Raw genomic sequence first — 19,922 nt, 5'->3', positions numbered from 1 at the left:
CAAAACAGTTCTCACTTACATTATAGCAGCTCTGTTCCTTCACCAGTCTCTATTTTTCCTCTCTCTTTAAATGAATAAGATAAAGCAGCTTGTCTTGTGAGTAGAAGTTGAAAAGAAGTGTAAACTGTTCTGTCCTGAAGGTGTGGAAAACCTTTAGCTCTGACTCTTACACAGCTCTGACAATAGAGACTTGTTTTCTATATTATTATTCACTATAAATAAACAATATCATATCAGATTAATGACATTAATATAAATCTGTCATTAGCGGCTGCGCTACAGTCAGAGCTTCTAGATTAGGACCATGTTGATCATGCTTTCTCCTGGACTGGAGCTGACCTTCTGTGAGATAACCAGAGGAAAGAAAACAAGACAGACAGAGAGACAGATGAGGGTCGTTCACATGAGCACTTTGTTATTGATCTCCATACACGGTTGGTGAGGTCATACACATCATACAGAAGGGTGGGGGGGAGAGGGGAGCCCCGTTCCTTACATACATCAGGCCTTTAAGGTACTAGTTGTCTACTCGATCAACACTTAGAAAAAAACATGGCTGTTGATAATTTTTGCAGATTTCACACCTTGATGTTTCATGTGCTTTCCTCGTGTTCTACTGTACAGCTTGTTAGCAGGCTAGCCACGTGTGAGGAACAGAGCTGAGAGAGGGAACAAGCCGAGCAGAGAGAGAAGCTTCACTCTGAGCTCACGAGCTACGAAAACACTTGCTTTGACTTTTCTTCTGCTTTCACCAGGATGTTCTCCTTCAGCTGAGCTGAGCTACGAGACGTTCACCAATCTGGATCTAAATTTAATCTGAACCTAGATCTCCAGCCGGCTACTCGGGGTCGGCCCTCAGCTCTCTGACAGGTCTGAATCAGGTCGATTAATCACAGCTGAGACACCTCATGGACTGCATGGTGACCGCTATTGGAGATGACGGCTCATCAGGATTGTCAGGTTTTATCCTCGTGTTCATGCTAATTACACGTCTTTTTGTCTGGAATTTGTATGCATGTAGCATCGCTTTAAGTTTTTTTGTGTCAGACAGTAAATGCAAACTAATAGCAGGATGCTTTAGAGAAAAAAATCACTCTGAGTTCTCAAAACTCTCTCAGGTTCTCAGACCTGCAGCCCGGTCGCTTTATAAACCATGATAAGCCTTTAGCAAAACAATGTAGAAAATGTATTCAATTTACATCTTAAAAGTAGATCACTCTGATTTCATATTTTCCTGCTTTGGTTCCGTCTCAATAATTTTTGTCCGTCCCTACAAATACATTTACTGTGATACAAAAAGGCACTAGTCTAGTTTCCACCTCTCTCTCTCTCTCTCTCTCTCTCTCTCTCTCGGAGTGTGTGTTGAGTGTGTGACCGAGAAGAAGAGTGACAAACATAATATGCAGAGCAAAAACTAAACTCTAGGACACATCTCCTCTAGTAACGTCCCGTATAATAACAGTGCTATTCTGTACAGCCTATTGAAATAGACGTGTTATTACATGTTAATTACATCAAGTAACTTCTGTTAATTAACAATTAGCATATTCTTCCCAGAATGTCACATATTTACAAGTGCGACTGAATAAATACGTGAATAAAATGCATTTTCTGTATTAGAAAATAATATAAAATGATACAAAAAAAGAAAAATCAATTTATAACGTGACATGGTCAACCGAAGCTGTTGTGGTAATCTGTAGAAACAAATCAATATCGTTTTCAGTAATAACTATAACAACAATAACCATTCTCTTACGACTCGGGTTCACTTACAGGCAAGTGAAGAATGAAATAAATTAGTGTGCAATATAACGCTAAATTAAAAATAAAACGCTGACCTTCAGAATAACGTCACGTTTCCCAACGCCACAGCGGTAAATCCCTTCTGAAGGACGGGTTCGGAATTAAACAGAGGCTGTAACGCACTGAGTGTGTAGTGAGTTTACACTTTCTCATCACACTCTCACCCTGATCAGTGTACAGCAACCTGTGATCGGGTTAAAGTCTGAATAAATGCTAAAAGTTTTACTCTGAAGCTTTCAAACGGATATTTATCAGTAGTGGACGGTTTGTAGGCTTGCATGGTCAGTTACACTGTGACGTGACGTCTAACATGCAACCTGCCTTTTATCCAAAAACTCTTCATAAATAACTGTTAATAACATCTGGTTTAGCCCAGTGAGCCATGTCAGGTCATCTCAGAGATTCCTGTCCTGTCCTTCATGGACACTTGTCATTTTCAGGTCTAGTGATGTTAAAGTGAAGCTTTACACAGAGAACAAACAGACAAGTTAATAATAAACACGTTTCCGTGATGCCTTCAGTACAACAAAAAACAACCACATACTATTCTTTTCCTTCACTTGCCTATTAGTTAGTCTGTCATTTCATGGAAAATGTCCAGAGATGATTATGTCTCTCCCTGGCAAAGAGTAGACATGTGCCGATATGTGACTTTAGTTCAGTAATTTAAAGACAGCAGCAGGTTTGATTCATTCGGGTCAGTTTTCTACACAGAACAGAATTTACAGGATTGTCTTCTCTCGGAGAGACTCCTCTTCACATCGGCCCCGGGGCCGCTCTCATGACAGACTTCATCTCAGATCTCCTGCACCTGAATATCGGCACATGTCTAGCTGAAATGCGTCAGCGCTGGAAAGAAACAAATCAGCAGTTAATGTTAATGCCTAGACTAAAGCTAGCGCCGGCTTCCTCCTTCCCTCCTCCTCCTCCTCCAGCAGGTGAAGCAGTCTGTAGGTGGGGTTAATGTTCCAGTTCAGTTCTAACCTCGAGTCAGTGTCTGACATGCAAGAAAATCCCTGGCTTCTGATTGGTCAGAACAACAGGAAGTTGATACTAAGAGTGTCTGTATGTGTCTTCAGGTGTATTCAGTAGTACAGGTGGTGCAGCGCTCCCTGCCCCGCCCTGACGTCCCACTGGCTGGAGTCACCCACACGCTTCGCTATATACTGCTTACGTAAATGCCACATTACATGAAAAAAACCTGTTTATTTGCTAAAGCTAGCATTCCTATGAGGCTGTTGCTGGAGTAAACATATAAATAGCTTACTAGTTTGGTAGTTAGCTGCTAATCGCTGTATAAAACCAACAATAAATAAGTTAGCGTAACTCAGACAGACATCGCCGCACCTTACCCACAGAACCATGATAAACACAACACTCTGTTTTTTTTTTTTTTAAAGATGAAGGATCTGCCTAGCAAACACCGTCACCATGGTCACTACACCCACGCTCAGTGACGTCACACCGCACGTGACCGTGTGCTAAGCTTTCCGTTTAATACGTGTGACTGTTATAACTAGCACCAGAGCAGAGTGTTGTATTAAAGCTGTCCGGAAACACAGCGTCTCCATAACCCATGCGGATTAGTTTCTCTGTTTCTCTGTTTCTTCTGGATTCTAGCAGATCCTCTGTTCATCCAATCACATTCAGTTGTGTAAAGGATTCAGCTGAAGGCGTCTAACTGGACTTGACATATTATTTGGGGCGGTCAGTAAACAGGCTGTTGGTCCCCACAGGACGCTGATCACTCACAGGAGAAAGGATTACCTACATGAACTGTAATTGACACTAATCCACCCTGCAGTAGCACGCTGTCATGTCCGCGGCTTGTTTAGAAACGTGATTGTATCCGTAATGCTGCTAATCCTATCGCTCTGGTCCTAGTTATAACCTCCTATGACGGCTGCTCCTCTTCTGGATGCTTTACAGACTGTAAATGTACACAAAATCATACATGTTCATATAAAAACTTACAGATCTACAGGTGTAGAGAGCAACACTGTCGCTGCTAAACATCTTCATGAGATTGGGCTGCGATGTCCAGGTTGCAAACGTTTCTAATTGCTAATCACGTCAAGAATGTGCGTTAAAAAAATCCCACTTTAAATACCATTATAAAGATCTCAGAGAGAGAGAGAGAGAGAGATGGAGAGAAAGAGAGAGAGAGCTACATAGTTTTAGCAACAAGTCTGCGGGTGACTTGGCAATGCTAACACAGCTAATAACGAAGGGTAGTATTAGCGCCTAGCATGATCGTGTACTTCTTTTTGTAGTTGCATGACACACTGATTTGGCTTTTTTTTTCAGTTTGCATGGCAAATGTTATCTTACAGCAGGCAATAAATATGACGATACCCATATTAGTTAAGATTAATATTAGCGTTTGTTTAAACTGTCCGTTTATCAGAGCTACGATTTACCCCTCAAGCGCAGAATCACAAACTCAATGAAGGTGCACATCCCAAACCGTGTGTGTGTGTGTGTGTGTGTGTGTGTTCACTGTGGCCCTCGAGAATCTTCACTCTCCTCATCGTTTAAAGTAACATAGATGATGGGCACCAGGCCATGGGCGTCGCCGAGGGCACACAGCAACCAATCAGAGTCTGCTCTGCTCAGGACCTGCAGCACGTCGCCCTTATGGAAGCTTAGGTGACCTGTTTCCGTGGCGATGTGGTGGCACAATGCTCTCACCTCACTAAGAGAGAGATTGAAAGGAGGGAGATGTATTTTATTACATGTGTAACGTGTGTGTGTGTGTGTGTGTGTGTGTGTGTGTAATTACCGTGCAGCTGTTGTCTGTATGTTGGGCTCCTGTGTTTGGTCCTGCTGTGTCTGACTGTGTTGTGTCTCAGCACTGTGTGTGTTTAATGCCTGAGGCTCCGCCCTCTTCCCCACAGACTGCACCACTAAGTCCAGCACGGTTCGATCCAGACTCAGCCAACCTGACGGCAGCCTGAGGGGTAAGAATCATCAACAGCAGGGTTTTATGATTAGTTTAGGCTGCACCTGTAGGTATTAGTGACTCCTTCGTCTCTGTGCTCACCTGCTTTTCGGGTTCTTGGAGGATTTGGGTTCTGTTTTCTCCATTTTGCCGATGGTTCCGGCTCCAAACAGCCGACCCCAGCGTAGATTCTGAGCTGTCTGCGTTTCGGCTTCTGCCCCCTCGGGCTGCGTCTCGTTCGTCCTCTTCAGCTCGCTCAGCACAGATTCTGGTGGACTGCCCATCCAAGACGGCTTCCCTTTAATGGCCTTGGGCGGTTCTGATTGGGGGAAGGTTCCGGTGCTGGCATTATGACGCGTGTCATTGCACACTGTGGTTTCTGGGTTTTCATCCATCACATGATGGGCCTCTGCGCCTTCGACCACGCCCACTCTCGGGGGTGGATTGGTTTGTCTCCGCCCCTCAGCCCCACTTCCTTTCTTGCGCTTCTCCCACTTGACAAACTTGGATCCCTCAGAGTTCTCAATGTAGACCTGAGAACTCTGCATGAGCTGGAACCACCAGCCCGCCTGCTTGCTTCTTACCTTGTCTCTCTCTCCGTCTTTCTCTCTTTCCCTCTCCCTCTTCCTCTCCCTCTCTTCATCCTCCCCGCCCACTCCGTTCATCCTGGCTGAGTGCAACACCATCCCTTCGCTTTCTGATTCGCTACCTGCCCTGTCGCTCGTTCGCATCCTCCGCACCTGTTTTTTAGACTCCGCCCCATCCATCCGAGGCCAGGTTCCCTCACGTCTTAACATAAACCTTCCTCTGTGAAGCTCCACCCCTTTTTGGTTAGACCCCGCCTCCTCTTTTAGCTGCAAAGACTCTGTCGGGCCCCTCATGAGCTGGAATGTGGAGCAAGCTGATTGGTCGAGGCCCTGTCTGGTGGAGCACAGCTGCTCTTTACGTCTCAGGTGCTCTTGGCCTTTTTGCAACTGATGAGGTTCAAACAGAAGGTCGAGGTCAAAGGGCAGAAGCGACAGCGGCTGAAGTAGGAGCAGCAACTCCTCAAACATTGGCTGACATGCCCCTTGAGAAAGGGGAAGGAAACCCCACGGGTGGTAGTGGGCCGCTATGATGTCTGCAACAAACACAGAATATTTACCATGTTATACAAACTGTGTGTGTATATATATATATATATATATGGGGGGAGGGGGGCGAGAGAGATTGTCCTACCTTCATGTGTGTATATGTGATTAAACCAGAACTCCAGAGACTGCAAGCTGAAAAATAAATAAAGGTGAGTTTACAATTAACATTACTTATTCAGTCAAATACACAGAGACTGAACCCTGCTTTCTCTCTGTTATTACTGACTCCTTAAGGAATGAAAGATGGAGAGAAAGACAGGTGTCTTACTTCAACAGTCCTAAGATGAAGGCATTGAGTCTCATGCTGTGATTGGTCAGCTCCGAGTACTGACTGACTTTGAGGAAGAGGCTGTGTAGTACACGTGTAGAGGGACCTGAGAGAGAGAGAGAGGGAGAGAGAGAGAGAGAGGGAGGTATACCTTAATACTAAGCCTCATGTGTTCATGCTAACTAATCCACCTTTAGCTCTCGTCGTAAACCCTGTGTTTCTCACCGAGCTGTGTTGAGGCCTCCACTACGCTCCAGGGTTGATTACGCCGCTGACCAATGATGATGTCCAGTGTGTACGCTCGCAGGCCGTCTTGCAGCACGTCACACACGGCGGGACACAGGTACTTCAGGATCAGGTGAGCCACGTTGGGACTCACTGAGCTGTTGCCCAACTTTGCCTGAACACACAGCGTTTTACGTGAAACATACGGCCCTGAACACTGACCAGTTCATGATCTTCATCTCAAGATACTAATTATACACTGTGCGTTTGCTCTGCATGTTACATGCTTGCCTTCATTACAGTTATACCATTTATATCTGACCACACCTGCCACAGTGTAGGATTTGTTACTTTACAGTGTAAGATCTCATTCTCATAGACTTCTCCCACAATATCTTCATCAGAGACACAGAACCAGGACACCATACTCTCTCAGTGAACATCTGTATATTCAGACACGCCCAATAGCTTGACGGTTGGATGTTTAAATGATGTGAACGTTATCAGAGAAAACACACAGAGACAGATTGCACCATCTTCTCCTACTACTACCACTACTACTACTAATAAAAAACACCACCAGTCACCTTTACTCCTGCGTCACGACTGGTGCCAAAATGAGCCACGATCAGATCCACGGCTGTGTTTATGGCCTTCACCAGACCTGAGACAGAGAGAGGGACATGGAGAAATAAAAAAAAAACAACTTTAGTCTACAACTACACCATGCATATACACTCGAGGAAGCGTGTGTAATACACAGAGACAGCTCACACACACGATAATCAATAATTAATCATGTCGAGTGTAACGACTGGACAGAACGTGTTTTATTTACATGTGTGATAAGAGATCTCTGTGCAGGTCACACCAGTCTCTCTCTCTCTCTCTCTCTCTCTCTCACACACACACACACACACACACACACACCTCTCTTCTGATGCAGGTCGATGGAGATGGACTCTTCCGAGGTGGCATCAGGCGAGAGGCAGAACTCCTCTGGGGGGCGCTCAGTCTGAGAGAAATAATCCGGCAGCAGGTCACTGTAACACCTCAACGACTGACCTGTACACACACACACACACACACACACACACACACACACGCACACAAGCAAAACATGAAGAATTCACACACCACTCCCTGATCATTCTGCACAGTATTAGTTTGCTTTATCTGAGGTTATATTTCTTCTGAACTCCACTCCTCCTCCTTTATAAAGTATCATTTAGGTGTTATTAATGGACTAAGAGCTATGTAAAGTGCACTGTGAGGAAAGCGTCTGTTAGGTAAAAGGTCCTGAGATGACCCCTAATGCTGATGAGATTATTTCAGCACCGTGGAGTCTGCTGAAGTTCAGCGCGTGATTCGATGGAGGGAAATCAAAGACGTTGCGTCTCACTGTGCGTCTCCGGGCAGTCAAAGCAGCAGAGGCAGACAGAGAGGAGGAAGAGGAGGGAGAGGAAGAACAGGCGTCTCTCTTCTCCACACCCAGAGGGTTCTTACGCCTGTATTCTCTCCATTTCAGAGCCTGGGGGGAGAGGTGATGGGCTGCAGGGTGGAAAGAAGGAAGAGAGAAAGAAGAGCAGAATGATGGATGGAAAGAAAGTGAATAAAGGTTGGATGAATGAAGTAAGAAATGAATGAAGGATGGAAGGGTGTTAGGAAAATAAGGATGGAAGGATGAAGCAAGGAAAACAGAAGTGATAAAAGGAAGGATTGTATAAGGAAGGAGAAATGAGGACGAAATGAGTAGAATGGGATGGATAGATGAAGCAGAAGAAGGAACGTGGAATGGGAAGAAATAAGCAATTTGTGGATGAATGAAAAGAAAGGATAGATGAAGTAAGAAAGAAAAAGAATAGGATAACAAAACAGATGAAAAGAAAGAATGAAAGATAAGCAGAAGAAGAGATTAATAGAAAGTGTAAGTATCAGTTAAGAGAAAGTAGAAGTGAAGCTGCAGATGTGTGATGTGAGGTTTTCCACACTTCCCTAACATTACCCCTCATCTCCTCCAGGCTTTTATCACACCGTTATTGCTGCAGTGACCTACCGTGGTGTGTTCTCTGTGCCATACACACAGGAGGAACTTTCACTTCCTCTTCCTGTCGCCCCACCTCTAGCTGCGCCATGGGACTGAGGCCGGAGCTGGGCAACGTGGGTAACGTACTCCGGCTGGCTCTGTGGAAACAGTGCCCTCTGGTGGCAGGGGGAGGAGTCGGTGGTAGTGGGGCCGGCTTGGTGGTTTGGGCGACCCCAGGAGGGGTGTGAGAGAGCGGGGCGGGGCAGGAGAGGGATCGGGGTGGCGAATAACTGCCCAAAGGAGACGGCCGGGGACGCTGACCATCGTCGTCAGAGTCCTCGTCCCGCTCGGAGGGGGCGGAGCCAAGGCGAGCCTGCATGTGATTGATGTACTCGTCCAGCAGAGGCAGGACAGGCTTCGCCTGGGGTTTCCCGAACTGCTGCTGCAGGGTGAAGGGCTGGATGGGTAACGTGGTGGGACGCTGATCTTTACTGTAGCGCACTACTGCTGGGGACGAGTCCACAGAACTGGACAGTCCACCTTAAAGACAGAGACGTACAGAAAAAGAGATTTAAGATGGCATTATGTTATTAATCTACCTTTTAAAACACAGAAAACTAAAATAATTAAAACTATTATGAATTCTTGGCGGCTCCTTTTAGTATATAATAAACAAACAAAAGAAAACTAAATAGATCACATGTCCCGATTATTCTTCTGTCTGAAATATTTCTGAGAAAGTCTGTCAGAGTCCGTATTTATCCTGCTACCCTCATAAGCTGAGAGAGGGGGTGAGGTTAATGAAGACAAAGTGCTGAGCCAAAAGACTGGACTGTAACTAGCCGGGCAGCGTGTGGTCAGCAGTGCTGTGGTGTTCTGTGTGAGTAATAGCCTTCGTGTGTTTATATTCAGAACATGCCTGGAGTGGCAGCAGAGGCAGTGATGTAACGTGTTTACTGCAGTAACAGATTCAACACAGACTAAAGGGTTCAATGCAGTCGCATCCCCGTGTCCAGGTGCTGGACAGTCATCTGGAGTGATGTCAGACACACAGGATCCCGATTAAAACTGAATAGGTAAGCTGTAGTTGATGTAAAAGCACTGTAATCTGTAGTGTGAGGTATTGTCACGTAACACTTCTATCAGACACTGTGACCAAACTGAAACCTTATGGGACCTTAATCCTAATAATTAAAGATGTAATAAAATATATTTACCATGTTTTTGTTAATAAAGCCCTAACAAAGGTCCAGTACAGCTTCAGAGATTTTGTTCAGCATTATTTAAGAAATCATAGGTAAAATGAAACGCGTGGTAAAAAATGATTTTGCTTCAACAAGCCATTATAAAAGCTCTTGACAATAATTATATAAGAAAGTGCATCATGATGTTATTGTATCACGATACCAGAATCGTATCATATCTCCCTGTCCTAATGTAAAGGGTATGAAAAATCAGACACACAGTTCCTGTGATTTACAAAAGTAAAACTCTGAAAGCATGAAAGCCATTAGAAGTGTGAATGCTGCTCGCTGCAATGACACAGGCGAGTGTGTGAACACTTCATACTGCTCTATACACCTGTAACACACTGCTCTAACTACTAATCTCTACGACACACCTCCACTTTTCTGTCCATCGGTCATCACACCCATCAGACACAGATAAATAAACAGATACAGAAAGAAGAACAGACTTGATAGAAGTGACATTAAATACAGATTGTACCTCTATTTGTGCTTTTTCATTGCAGCTACGCTAATATTTTCATCAGTTACGATGCACTGTCGTTATTTTAGATCATTATTCAAAACGTTAATCTTACCTTCAGTTTCATTTCATGGCAAAAACCAGAGTGATAATTACACACAACACGTAATGACAAAGCAGAGACACAGCTGAACAGGCAATAAGACAAAATCACACACACACACACACCGTGCATATGCTGTGTCACTGCGTCTGGAGTCAGCACAGAGAGACAGAAGTCAGTAGGAAAAACCCCGGAAATGTTCCTGCAGCTCGTCTCCGTCAGGGTGTGTGTGTGTGTGTGTGTGTGTGTGCTCTTTGACTGGGACACTCTGTGTCTGCATGTGTGTAACGTCACTGTGCAGTTGCGCAAGCTGTTCGCCCCACATGGTGTCAGATGTCAGTGTTTTCTCCTCTCATACTGCACTGCAGTACACACTCACAGCCACTGGGGGCAGTGCCGGACCGAGAGTGTGAACACACACTTATCAGGCGCACCTGCAGTCTCTAAAAGACGCAAAAGTGTGGAAGTCTTCATAATGTAGAGACCTATATATTAAAATCTGAGAATAATAATGACCGAGTAATGATTTTAAAGAGTTTTAATAATGTGAAGCCACAGATATTTGGATTTCCTGCTTATTCTGAGCATTAACATGGATCTCCTCAACCTCCTAATGCATCAACAGGCCCTGTCCTTCTGCTCCAGCACCATCCACTTGGCCCTTCATCCTTCCTGCCCCATTAGCCCCTGACCCATGCTTCTGGCTCCACCCCCTGTTATACTTGGATCCCTATACTATGTGAACAATACATATAACATTAGCCTCTGTGCTCTCTTACCTTCTGCTTTGGTCCTTGTCTCTCTCCCTGCTCCCCCCGGTGAGACTCTGAGTGGTAGGCTCCAGTGGGGGGAGTTTATCAGCAAGGAAAGATCTTCAAGAATCGGGGAGAACTCTCCAGATGAGTGGGAGTGAACAGAAGAGGCATCAGCACTGTTCTTCTGAGAAGGAGATCCACCGTTCTTCCTTTTGTTCCTCGCGATCTCAGCAAAGGAAGTGACGCGCGGCGGAGGGGCCGGGCCAGGGGTGGAACCCTCACTGAGACGCACGGGACAGCTTAGCATGCGCTCCAGAGAGCCCAGACGAGGCTGTGGGGTCTTGTCCAGGTTCCGGTCATAGCTGCGTGAACGAAGGCGGGCTCCAACTATGGCTCCGCCCACAGGAGGTGAGATGTTGACATACACTTGTCCCTCAATTACATTTGAATGCATGGAGTCATCGTCACACAGGGGCGGCTCTGCATTCTTCTCACACGGCTAGCAGAGAAAAAAGGAAAGATGAAATATTTGATCAGTTTATTACCATCCTATTTAAAAACTATAGATATTACTTCATTTAAAAGCAATATAAGATTAGATAATTAACTCTAATAAGAATAACGCAGAAACAATTAAAGCTAAGATCAATTATAAAATGTTGCCAAATTGTTAGCGTTACTAATATTTCTAGAGCGGGTTTTTGCTAAATTTTCGAGACGTTTACCTTTTGTGTGCTGACCTGTGCATCTTCTTGCTCTTCCTCCTCTTCTTGTTCTTTACTGTGCCTAAACAGGAAGTACTCTGTGGGCTGGGTGGGACTTCCTTTGCTGTGTTCATCGGAGCAGCTTGTGACCGAAGATCCTGCAGGACTTGGGGAGGAATGTGATGAAACGTCGCAGGTTACCAGCTTGTAGTAGTTCTGTGTTGCGACAACCAGCCGTGCCTGGCTCTGCATACAAGAAGTGAGGTCATTGGCCGAAGTCTCTGAGGGTAACAGACCTTCATGGTTGTGATAGGAATTGCAGTTAGCGTCGAGCTCCACTGTGCCTCCCTGTGGCTGGGAAGAGCATAGGCAGGAAGAGGAAGATGGCAGGTCAGGGGCTTCCTGAGGAGCTTCTGTTGGAGATCTGTGCAAGTCCAAGTAAAAAGCTCCACCCCCACTTCCATATTCAGCCCCGCCCATACAGACCGGCTCAGATACAGAAGAGGTGCAGGACTGATCGGCAGAGCTGTTGAGGTTGATCGGCTTGTCAGGGACAATGTTGTTGGTCTTGTTGTAGATGGTACTGAAGTTGACCAGGATGCCGTCAGAGCTGTTGCAGGATGAATCGCTGCAGTAACCGTGAGCAAAATCTGGGAACGATTCAGGATAAGTCCTGGAGCATCCACAACATTCTGAACTGCCCCGCCCACCTTGCATGGACTGATCATCGTCATCGTCGTCCCACTCTTGCTCTCCACAGTCCATCGACAGGGTGGAGCCGCTGCTGCCGTGACGATGCTGAATGTCTAGTCCCAAAAGATCCAGACCCTCGAGACGGGCAGAAAAATGGCGTCCGGAAGCCCCCTTCTGGTCTGAACTCCAGACCTTCTCCAAAGATTCATGCAGGTGGAACGGTCCGGAGTTATAACCCAGCTCATGCAGATGGAAAGGAGCCAAGTCCACTCTGTCGTCTAAGGCTGTGTTCGAGTTTCCATGCAAGTGAAAGGAAGAATCCTCCAAATATCCATTCAGGTTGCTTCCATCATCATCGTCGTCGTCATCATCATCATAATCGATTTCCCCCGCGTTCAGCAGGAAGGGATTGTGTCTGAGGGAGCTTGGCCTGTTGTGCACCTTCTTCGACAGGACTTTAGGAAGAGCGTCCTCGGAATTGCTGGACGTGAAAGAGGAAGTGTCGCTCGCCATGCTTCCACCTCTCACTCCTTTCTTCTCTCCTCTCATCCCTTCGTCTTCAAAAGCATCGCTCGAGCTGGAGGTCTGGATCAGGCTGCTGTACACCAGCGCCTCACGCTGGAGGACGTCCCTCTCAGGAAGCGAAGTGGTGCGGATCAAGCCGAGGTTTTCCGGGCAGCTGAAGGGGTTGTTGCTTTTCCTCAGCGGGCTTCCGCAGTGCTGGTGCGACCCAGAAACCTGGCAGTGCACTAGAGGGATGTGATGAACAATCAGCGTCTCTCCGGCCAGCTTCGGAGGACTGTCCATCGTCTCTGGAAAGCGGGATGAGGGGGGAAAGAGATCGAGGCTTGATGATGCTGGAGAGAAGTCTAATTCACACGCCCGATCCCGAGTCGAGGTCGCTGGGAGTGAGGAGTGTGATAGAAGGAGCTGAAGAGGTCATCTCGACAGAAAGAAAACATCTGGAACGTGACAGAAAGAAAGAAAGGTTGAATTTTCTCACCCACTATTCACTAAAATTTAGCAACATTGTGTTTGGGTGTCAGAATTGAAAGTAGAATCCAGAGCAGAGATTGTTGGTGTTACACGTTTTATTAAAAATGTAATATGTTTACAAGGCTGGACAGTGAAGAGCTCCATAAAATTGATACGATTTTCTTTTCCCTGTCCATGTTTTAGTTACAATATTAATTACTTTGTTGTTGTAGGATGTTTTGCTGAGATGAACATAACTAAGGGGATTGGTTTATACTAATGCAGTGTATGGTTGCAGTTCAGATCTGTCCGTGTCAGAGCTACTGAATGAAACGTGTGAGCAGTGTGAGCACTGATGCGGCGCTCGTCTAACATCCACCCGGAGAAGGAAGGCGTTGGGTGAAGCTGAACTCGGGGGACTGCTACAAACACAGCGGAGGCATTGTGTCAGCACGGAGTGTGTCTCATCATGACTCCATCATGACTGGGCAAAAAGGCAGGAAATAAAGTGCTGATGAGCTTCCTGTATCCTTACATGACGAGAACATTAGCTCACGGTAGAATTTGCACAGTAGATCTTACAGTAATAACCTGATAAAAAGCTGAACTCACACAAAGCCATCTTTACCACATCGCTGATGTTGTTACGCTCAGCAGTCTGTCATGTTCAGGGCATTTCTCTCTCTTAACCCTCAACTATCTGCTAATGTATCAGCTGCAGGAGGACTGAGCATGCACCACTCTCTCTCTCTCACACACACACGCCTCTCTTTATCTTACACAGCCAGCAATACACACCCTCCGTCACTCTGACACACACATAAGGACACAAACAAACACACCAACAAGCCCCGTACACCACAGTAAACAGTGTGTGAGGTTTGGACTCATGATAGTGAAACATTCTGTACGAGAACATCGTGCTGTATATAGAGAACAGAGTATGTTTGGAACATGTCCATTTTGAACTGATAATGAGGACACAGCTGTGGTCAAAAATCACTCTCTAGTACCCTAGATTAGTGTGTTCCTGACCACTACTCACTGGCCAGTGTGGGGAATAGAGAAGAGGGAGAGGTTTGGGACACAGCCCTGGTGTTTAGGAGAATCCTGGTGTCCGTGCTGTCAGATAGAAAACAGAGTGGGCTTTAAACTCAGTGTGCAGCGTAGAATAAGTTCATTCCTGACATGCTACACACACACACACACACACTGAGAAGCATTAGGCTGCATTATGGTTGTTCACTCCTCTCCTTTACTTTATGTTGTGTGTTTCTGTAGCACCAAGTCCTGGAGAAACGTTGTTTCATTTCACTATGTACTGCGTCAGATAAATGTAGTTGAAATGACAATAAAAGCTTCTTGAATCTTGAATCCTGTATGAACATGATACATCCAATAGCTACACTCAGGCACCGGGAACACAAACACACCTGTAATACTATATTTGTGGGTAAAACAGAGGTCTGTGTATTACTGTAACTGAATAATGTTACACTCCTCCAGTTTCTCCAAAATAATCTTTTTAGGGACAGAAAAACCTGATCATATTTGTACCACAGGTCTTCACGTCACTGGTGACACTGGAGACTCCTTCTGTAGAGGAACTGCTGCAGAAAACTTTTTTTCCAACAATTCTGAATCCATTTAAAATCAGTGGTGTGTCCAGTACGAGTCCCTGTGGACGAGCCGTTACTGTAGAAACGATAACCTATCAGAAGAGTGTGTTAATATAATCCTGTGATTTCTATCTGCACTTCTGTAAGAGCTGCTGTTACTGAGAATTAATCAACAACTTCTGACCAATCACAATCCAGAAAGCAGTTGGATTGTGGTGTTAGTTGTGTCCAGTGTTCAGTTCACATAAAGAATTGGTATGTACCCAGTACAAACCATAAAGTTGTGTGTGTGTGTGTGTGTGTGTTTATTACACTTGTTTCTGACCTAGGTGAACTAGGACCACTATTACTATCGGCTTCATGAATGCTTTGGATGAAAGACTGGACCCATGGACCAGCTACCTGGAAAGATTTGACCATTTTGAAATTGCTAACACTATTGCTAATAAAGTACCTCTGCTACTCAGTGTGACCAGAGGAAAAACCTAAGGGTTACTCCACAGTCTTCTCACTCCAGACAAGAGGGTTCCAACATCACAGATACGTTGAAGCACCACTTTTCTCTGAAGTCCTCGATCATCACTGAGCAGTTACGTTTCCACGAGTGGACTCAGAAGTCTATTACCTGGTATGTTGTGGTGCTTCGAGAACTTCTCATAACACTGTGGATTTGGGGGATATTTGGATGATGCATCTCACAATATGTATGTGCTGGTTGAAGAACTTTGCTGACCATGAGCTAAATTGACCTGTAATGTTTTGGAGAGTGGTGGAATCATTGGTTTCTGAAACATTCTTGCTGACATCGCATTACACCGCCCCCAGTGACCAAGGAGTCTCCATCCCTGTTGTTTCTGGGACATCAGCTGCACACACATTTAGATGCAGATCTTTATACAGATCTCCCAGGTCCTCTGATGAGCTGGTTCTTCAAAGCCAAGACAGTTTGTGCTCAGTGATGTGCAGCCTGTGTGTAATTACAGGTGCAGAGAAAGATGGACATCAGGTGTACTGACTGATCAAAGATTTCCAGAATCTTTCACTGTGAATATCTGAGTTTCTGAGGAATGGAGACACCGTGTCAACCAAATCCATCAGCTGAAACACAATCACCCAACACCACCGCTGTGTCCACTACTGTCCAGACCTCTGTCACATCTCCCACAGGAGAAGCAACTCCTGTGCAACAGGGGTGTCAAGCATACAGGCACAATAATTCTAATCTCGGCAGAGGGCACTGTGGTCTAAATTAATTTAATTGAATTTGAAAAAGTTTGTATTTGTCCACGTGGGGGTGATCTAGAGCAAAAAAAACTCCATAAACTGAGTTATGACCATGTAGATCTAAGGCTTTCTGCTGTAAACAACAGTAGGGATGCAACAATACAGTTAACCCATGGTTCAATACGTACCGCGGTTTTTAACCACGGTTTTCGGTTCGGTTCTGATGGCTTGGCAAATTATTAAAGTTTTTTTCCATTATTCTTTGTTTAGGTGACAGGAACAGTAAGTATGTTAAGAAGAAAAAAATGGTTTTAGTTTAATTCTCTTTATTTTACTTAAATGCAAAAATCAACTTCTTTAGCAGTTATTATATTATAATTATTTTTTGTGTCTCTCTGAACCAGTTGTGTCTGAATGCTGGAAGGGATCAGATAGGGGACTGTGGTTTTTTGGGTTCCTGTGTTCCCTGCTCTGCCCTCCTGCTTCCACACAGTGATATCTCTGGGTGATGGAGCTGCAGATGTGTGGTCATGTTGAAGTATTTCCATCTCAGTAGGTAACTCGTGTGGAACAGTGCTTAAACACAGTCATGTTTTTTTTTTACCGTTTTTGTTTCATGGCATCATAGTCCACAACAAATCTGAAATGTTCCCACACCACAGATCTGAGAGACAGCACTGTTTCTCATATTTCTGTCTCACTTAACAGCAGTTTCTATATTATGCAAAAACTCAGTCGAACCTCTCTCTTCAGGCTTCATAACCCCTTCCTTCTTATGTTCTGACCCTAGGTGGGCAGCTGCCCGAACTGGCTCAACAGACTGCAGTAAAGTGTTTAAAGCACAGCCACAGGGACCTCATGCACCAAAGTCCACGGTACTAACCACTACAACACTGGTGAAGATGTTTGTTGGATTTTTGTCTTAATAAATGGCTCATAAAGCATCAGTGAAGGGTTTAAAGACCAATCAAGTACACACAACCTTGAACCAGGGACCTCACAAACACCCCAGTGTCTCTAACCACTACACCACAGGCATGATAGTACTTATTGAACTTTTATCTTAATAAACAGCTCAAAGAGGCACAGTAACATGTTCAAAGCTAAAGTAACTACACACCTGACTCAAACCATGGACCTCAGGCACCAGAACCTGGCTCTCTGACCACTACACCACTGCAGGACAGGCAACAGGGCTGCTTTCTGGACTTTTCTCTGAATAAAGGGCTCAAGCGATCATCCAGTGACGTGTTGTGGGAAAGAGGAGCTGGTGGAGGTTCAGCACTGATCACTTCCATGTCTCTGTGGAACAGGAAGTGGATCTCTGAGAGCATCGTTACCCAACACACTGATGGAGCGCTTAGAGCTGATGTCCTGACTCCTGTGAGTAAACCATCGAGATCTACATTCAGATTCCTGAGAGAGAGTTTATTGTTAAAAGCCAGTCCTGTGGTCACTTTTCAGGGTCAGAAATGAATGATACAGAATTCATATATAGAGAGTGGACATGAGTGTGCTGATTGTAAATCAGTGTAATGTGACCGGTCACCTCAACTGACTCCGACATGAACTCACCACACAACACTGAGGCCCTGTCTTAGTGTGTGTGTGTGTGTGTGTGTGTGTGTATATGTGTGTGTGTGTGTGATTAAGTGCAGTATAACAAGATTACTTGCTCTCATGGACCGGAAATAATCCCTTTTCCTGTTTCCACCCTCCAGCCCACTATGGCAGTTTTACACACTAGCCTTACTACTGACCAGTTAGTGAGCACTGCTGTCATTAGGGGATGTTGCATAACTGGAGTACGTTCCCCAATCCCAAAATGTCTTCCTGTCTGTACTGGAGCTGCAGGGCACGTCCCAAACCACGACCACTGAATAGTGCGCCACAGAGTGTCTGTGTGACCCCACGGCGCTGATTTCTGTGTAGTCTGTACCTTAAACATCACCCGTGTGTGTTTTGGGACAGAGCCATAACACAAGGCACTGTGTTTACACTGATGTTCCAGTTCTTCGTAGTGCTCTAGTGTAGGGAGGACAGGGGGCGTTTGAGACGCGGCCCACGGAATATTCCGGGAAAGTGAGCTAACCTCTATAATGTCACGGTCATGACAAATACACCTCTTTGGTCACGTATAACGGAAAATCACGCACAGAGTGATGGGGAAATGCGTGAGAAATGTCAGTGCGTGTGTGAAATTAAAACAAAGAGAATGTAAATGTCGACGGTGACAAAGCCGTAAACAGGCCTCGCGGTACCGTTACTGCGGCTATTACAGCTAACGGCTCGCGTTACAGCTGGACGGACACGGTGCGGTCAGACAGCTGATTCTTCCTATCATATCACGAACATCACAATGTTGTGAAATCTACAGAGGTGTTAATGTTTATAAACACAACAGAAACAGCTGAAACGCAGTGATGGAGCTCCGGTAATGTGCATCCCTACGCCCACCGTCCCAGCGCGCGCGCGTCTTTTGTCTGAAAACCGTAAACACTAAAGGTCACGGTAATACTCACACCGACGATTTAATCCTGTGAGGCTGAATCCCGACTCACGGGTCAGGAGACGGTGTTGTGTTGTCCCTCCGCAGTGTTCAGCGTCCTGCTCGGGCTTCGAGCCCCGGACGCTGCGTCATTATCCTCCGCTTCATCACCGGCGACATTCACCACATCAAAACCGGGAGAAACTCGCGCGATTGTTTAAACACCGATTGTCTATCAGCAGATGTTTTGCAGCTGGACTGATCCTACAGTAACACACAAAGCGTTCGGTCCGTCTGTGTTGTTGTAACGATGCACCCGTTTAATGCGCTGGACCAACCGGGACAAAATTCATCCCTGCTCCACTGAGCGAGTCAGTGAGTGAGTCGACTCTTTTCAGTGACTCGTTCAAATGAGTCGAGCTCATAAAGCTCTAGGATTTTCAGTGGAATTTTGCTTTTGCAGACAAACGTTTTACAAAGCTGCTAAACACATTTAAACACATAAAATTAAGTAGAAATTAATGTGAAAGGAATTCTGTCATGTTTTCTCAGTCAATAATTCAGTATAGTTTTTGCGAATGGAATTCTGACCTCTGATTGGACGAGACACGGGTCACTCAGGATCTACAGGAAGTCCAGCAGTAGCTGCAGCAGTAGAAAGTGGATTGGTGTGTGTATGAACACAGCTCTGCTCTTATAGCGCTCCTTACATCCTTTAATCTGGAATAGTTTGCTCTTCTGGACATTCCTGTGTGTGTTTTTAGAGATCGCAAACTAATCTTTACTCCATGATACGCTATCAGTATATCCAACATCACACTGACCATATGAACGTCCTTCCTCACATTAGAGCTGAATTAACTCCATTTTCTTATAAATATAAATATATATGTTTGTTATTTCCTTTAAAAGATACAGAAAATGGTTTAAAGTAAATGCAGAACTCCACACATGTACAAGAAATACACAGTTTCCTCCTTCCTGTAGATCCTGAGTAACCGATGTCTCGTCCAATCAGAGGGAAGAATTCCATTCACACACTATACCCACAATTTCTGCTTTGTCTGATTCATCCTTGTGTTTCCTGATTTGTTATTGTGTATTGCATTTCTTGGCTGTAGAATTCCAAGTTGATTGACCGCTGAAGATTTCCGTATCGGTGGTCAGACTCGGTACGGTGTATTGTAGCAGTAGAGGTGCCAATATCAACGCCACACTAAACATATACTCTACATTCTATGGAAACTTGGAA

At 45.2% G+C, this 19,922-nt stretch overlaps 1 protein-coding gene across 5 annotated transcripts; it reads right to left on the bottom strand.

Annotated features, from left to right (window-relative positions):
• Positions 1 to 394: 394 nt before the first annotated feature.
• rusc2 (RUN and SH3 domain containing 2) lies at positions 395 to 19,041 on the bottom strand. Of its 5 annotated transcripts, none has more exons than XM_058374947.1 (13): positions 18,705 to 19,041; positions 11,693 to 13,326; positions 10,992 to 11,466; positions 8,430 to 8,939; positions 7,712 to 7,924; positions 7,304 to 7,438; positions 6,961 to 7,037; positions 6,374 to 6,548; positions 6,149 to 6,254; positions 5,966 to 6,012; positions 4,850 to 5,867; positions 4,589 to 4,759; positions 395 to 4,501 (listed from the first exon to the last, which is right to left on the bottom strand). In XM_058374947.1, exons 2-13 carry the CDS (start codon positions 13,169 to 13,171, stop codon positions 4,303 to 4,305), a joined length of 4,605 nt encoding a protein of 1,534 aa, XP_058230930.1. In that variant the 5' UTR covers positions 13,172 to 13,326; positions 18,705 to 19,041; the 3' UTR covers positions 395 to 4,302. The 5 variants fall into 5 exon arrangements, with proteins under 5 accessions (XP_058230930.1, XP_058230932.1, XP_058230931.1 ...); XM_058374949.1 differs by having other exon boundaries at positions 11,708 to 13,326; XM_058374948.1 differs by lacking the exon at positions 18,705 to 19,041 and adding an exon at positions 13,952 to 14,382.
• Between the last annotated feature and the right edge of the window lie 881 nt (positions 19,042 to 19,922).

This window comes from Hemibagrus wyckioides, linkage group LG22, assembly GCF_019097595.1.
Source record: "Hemibagrus wyckioides isolate EC202008001 linkage group LG22, SWU_Hwy_1.0, whole genome shotgun sequence".
Classification (NCBI taxonomy): domain Eukaryota; kingdom Metazoa; phylum Chordata; class Actinopteri; order Siluriformes; family Bagridae; genus Hemibagrus; species Hemibagrus wyckioides.
The sequence above is the reverse complement of the archived record's forward strand: the minus strand, read 5'-3'. Positions and strand labels throughout refer to the sequence as shown.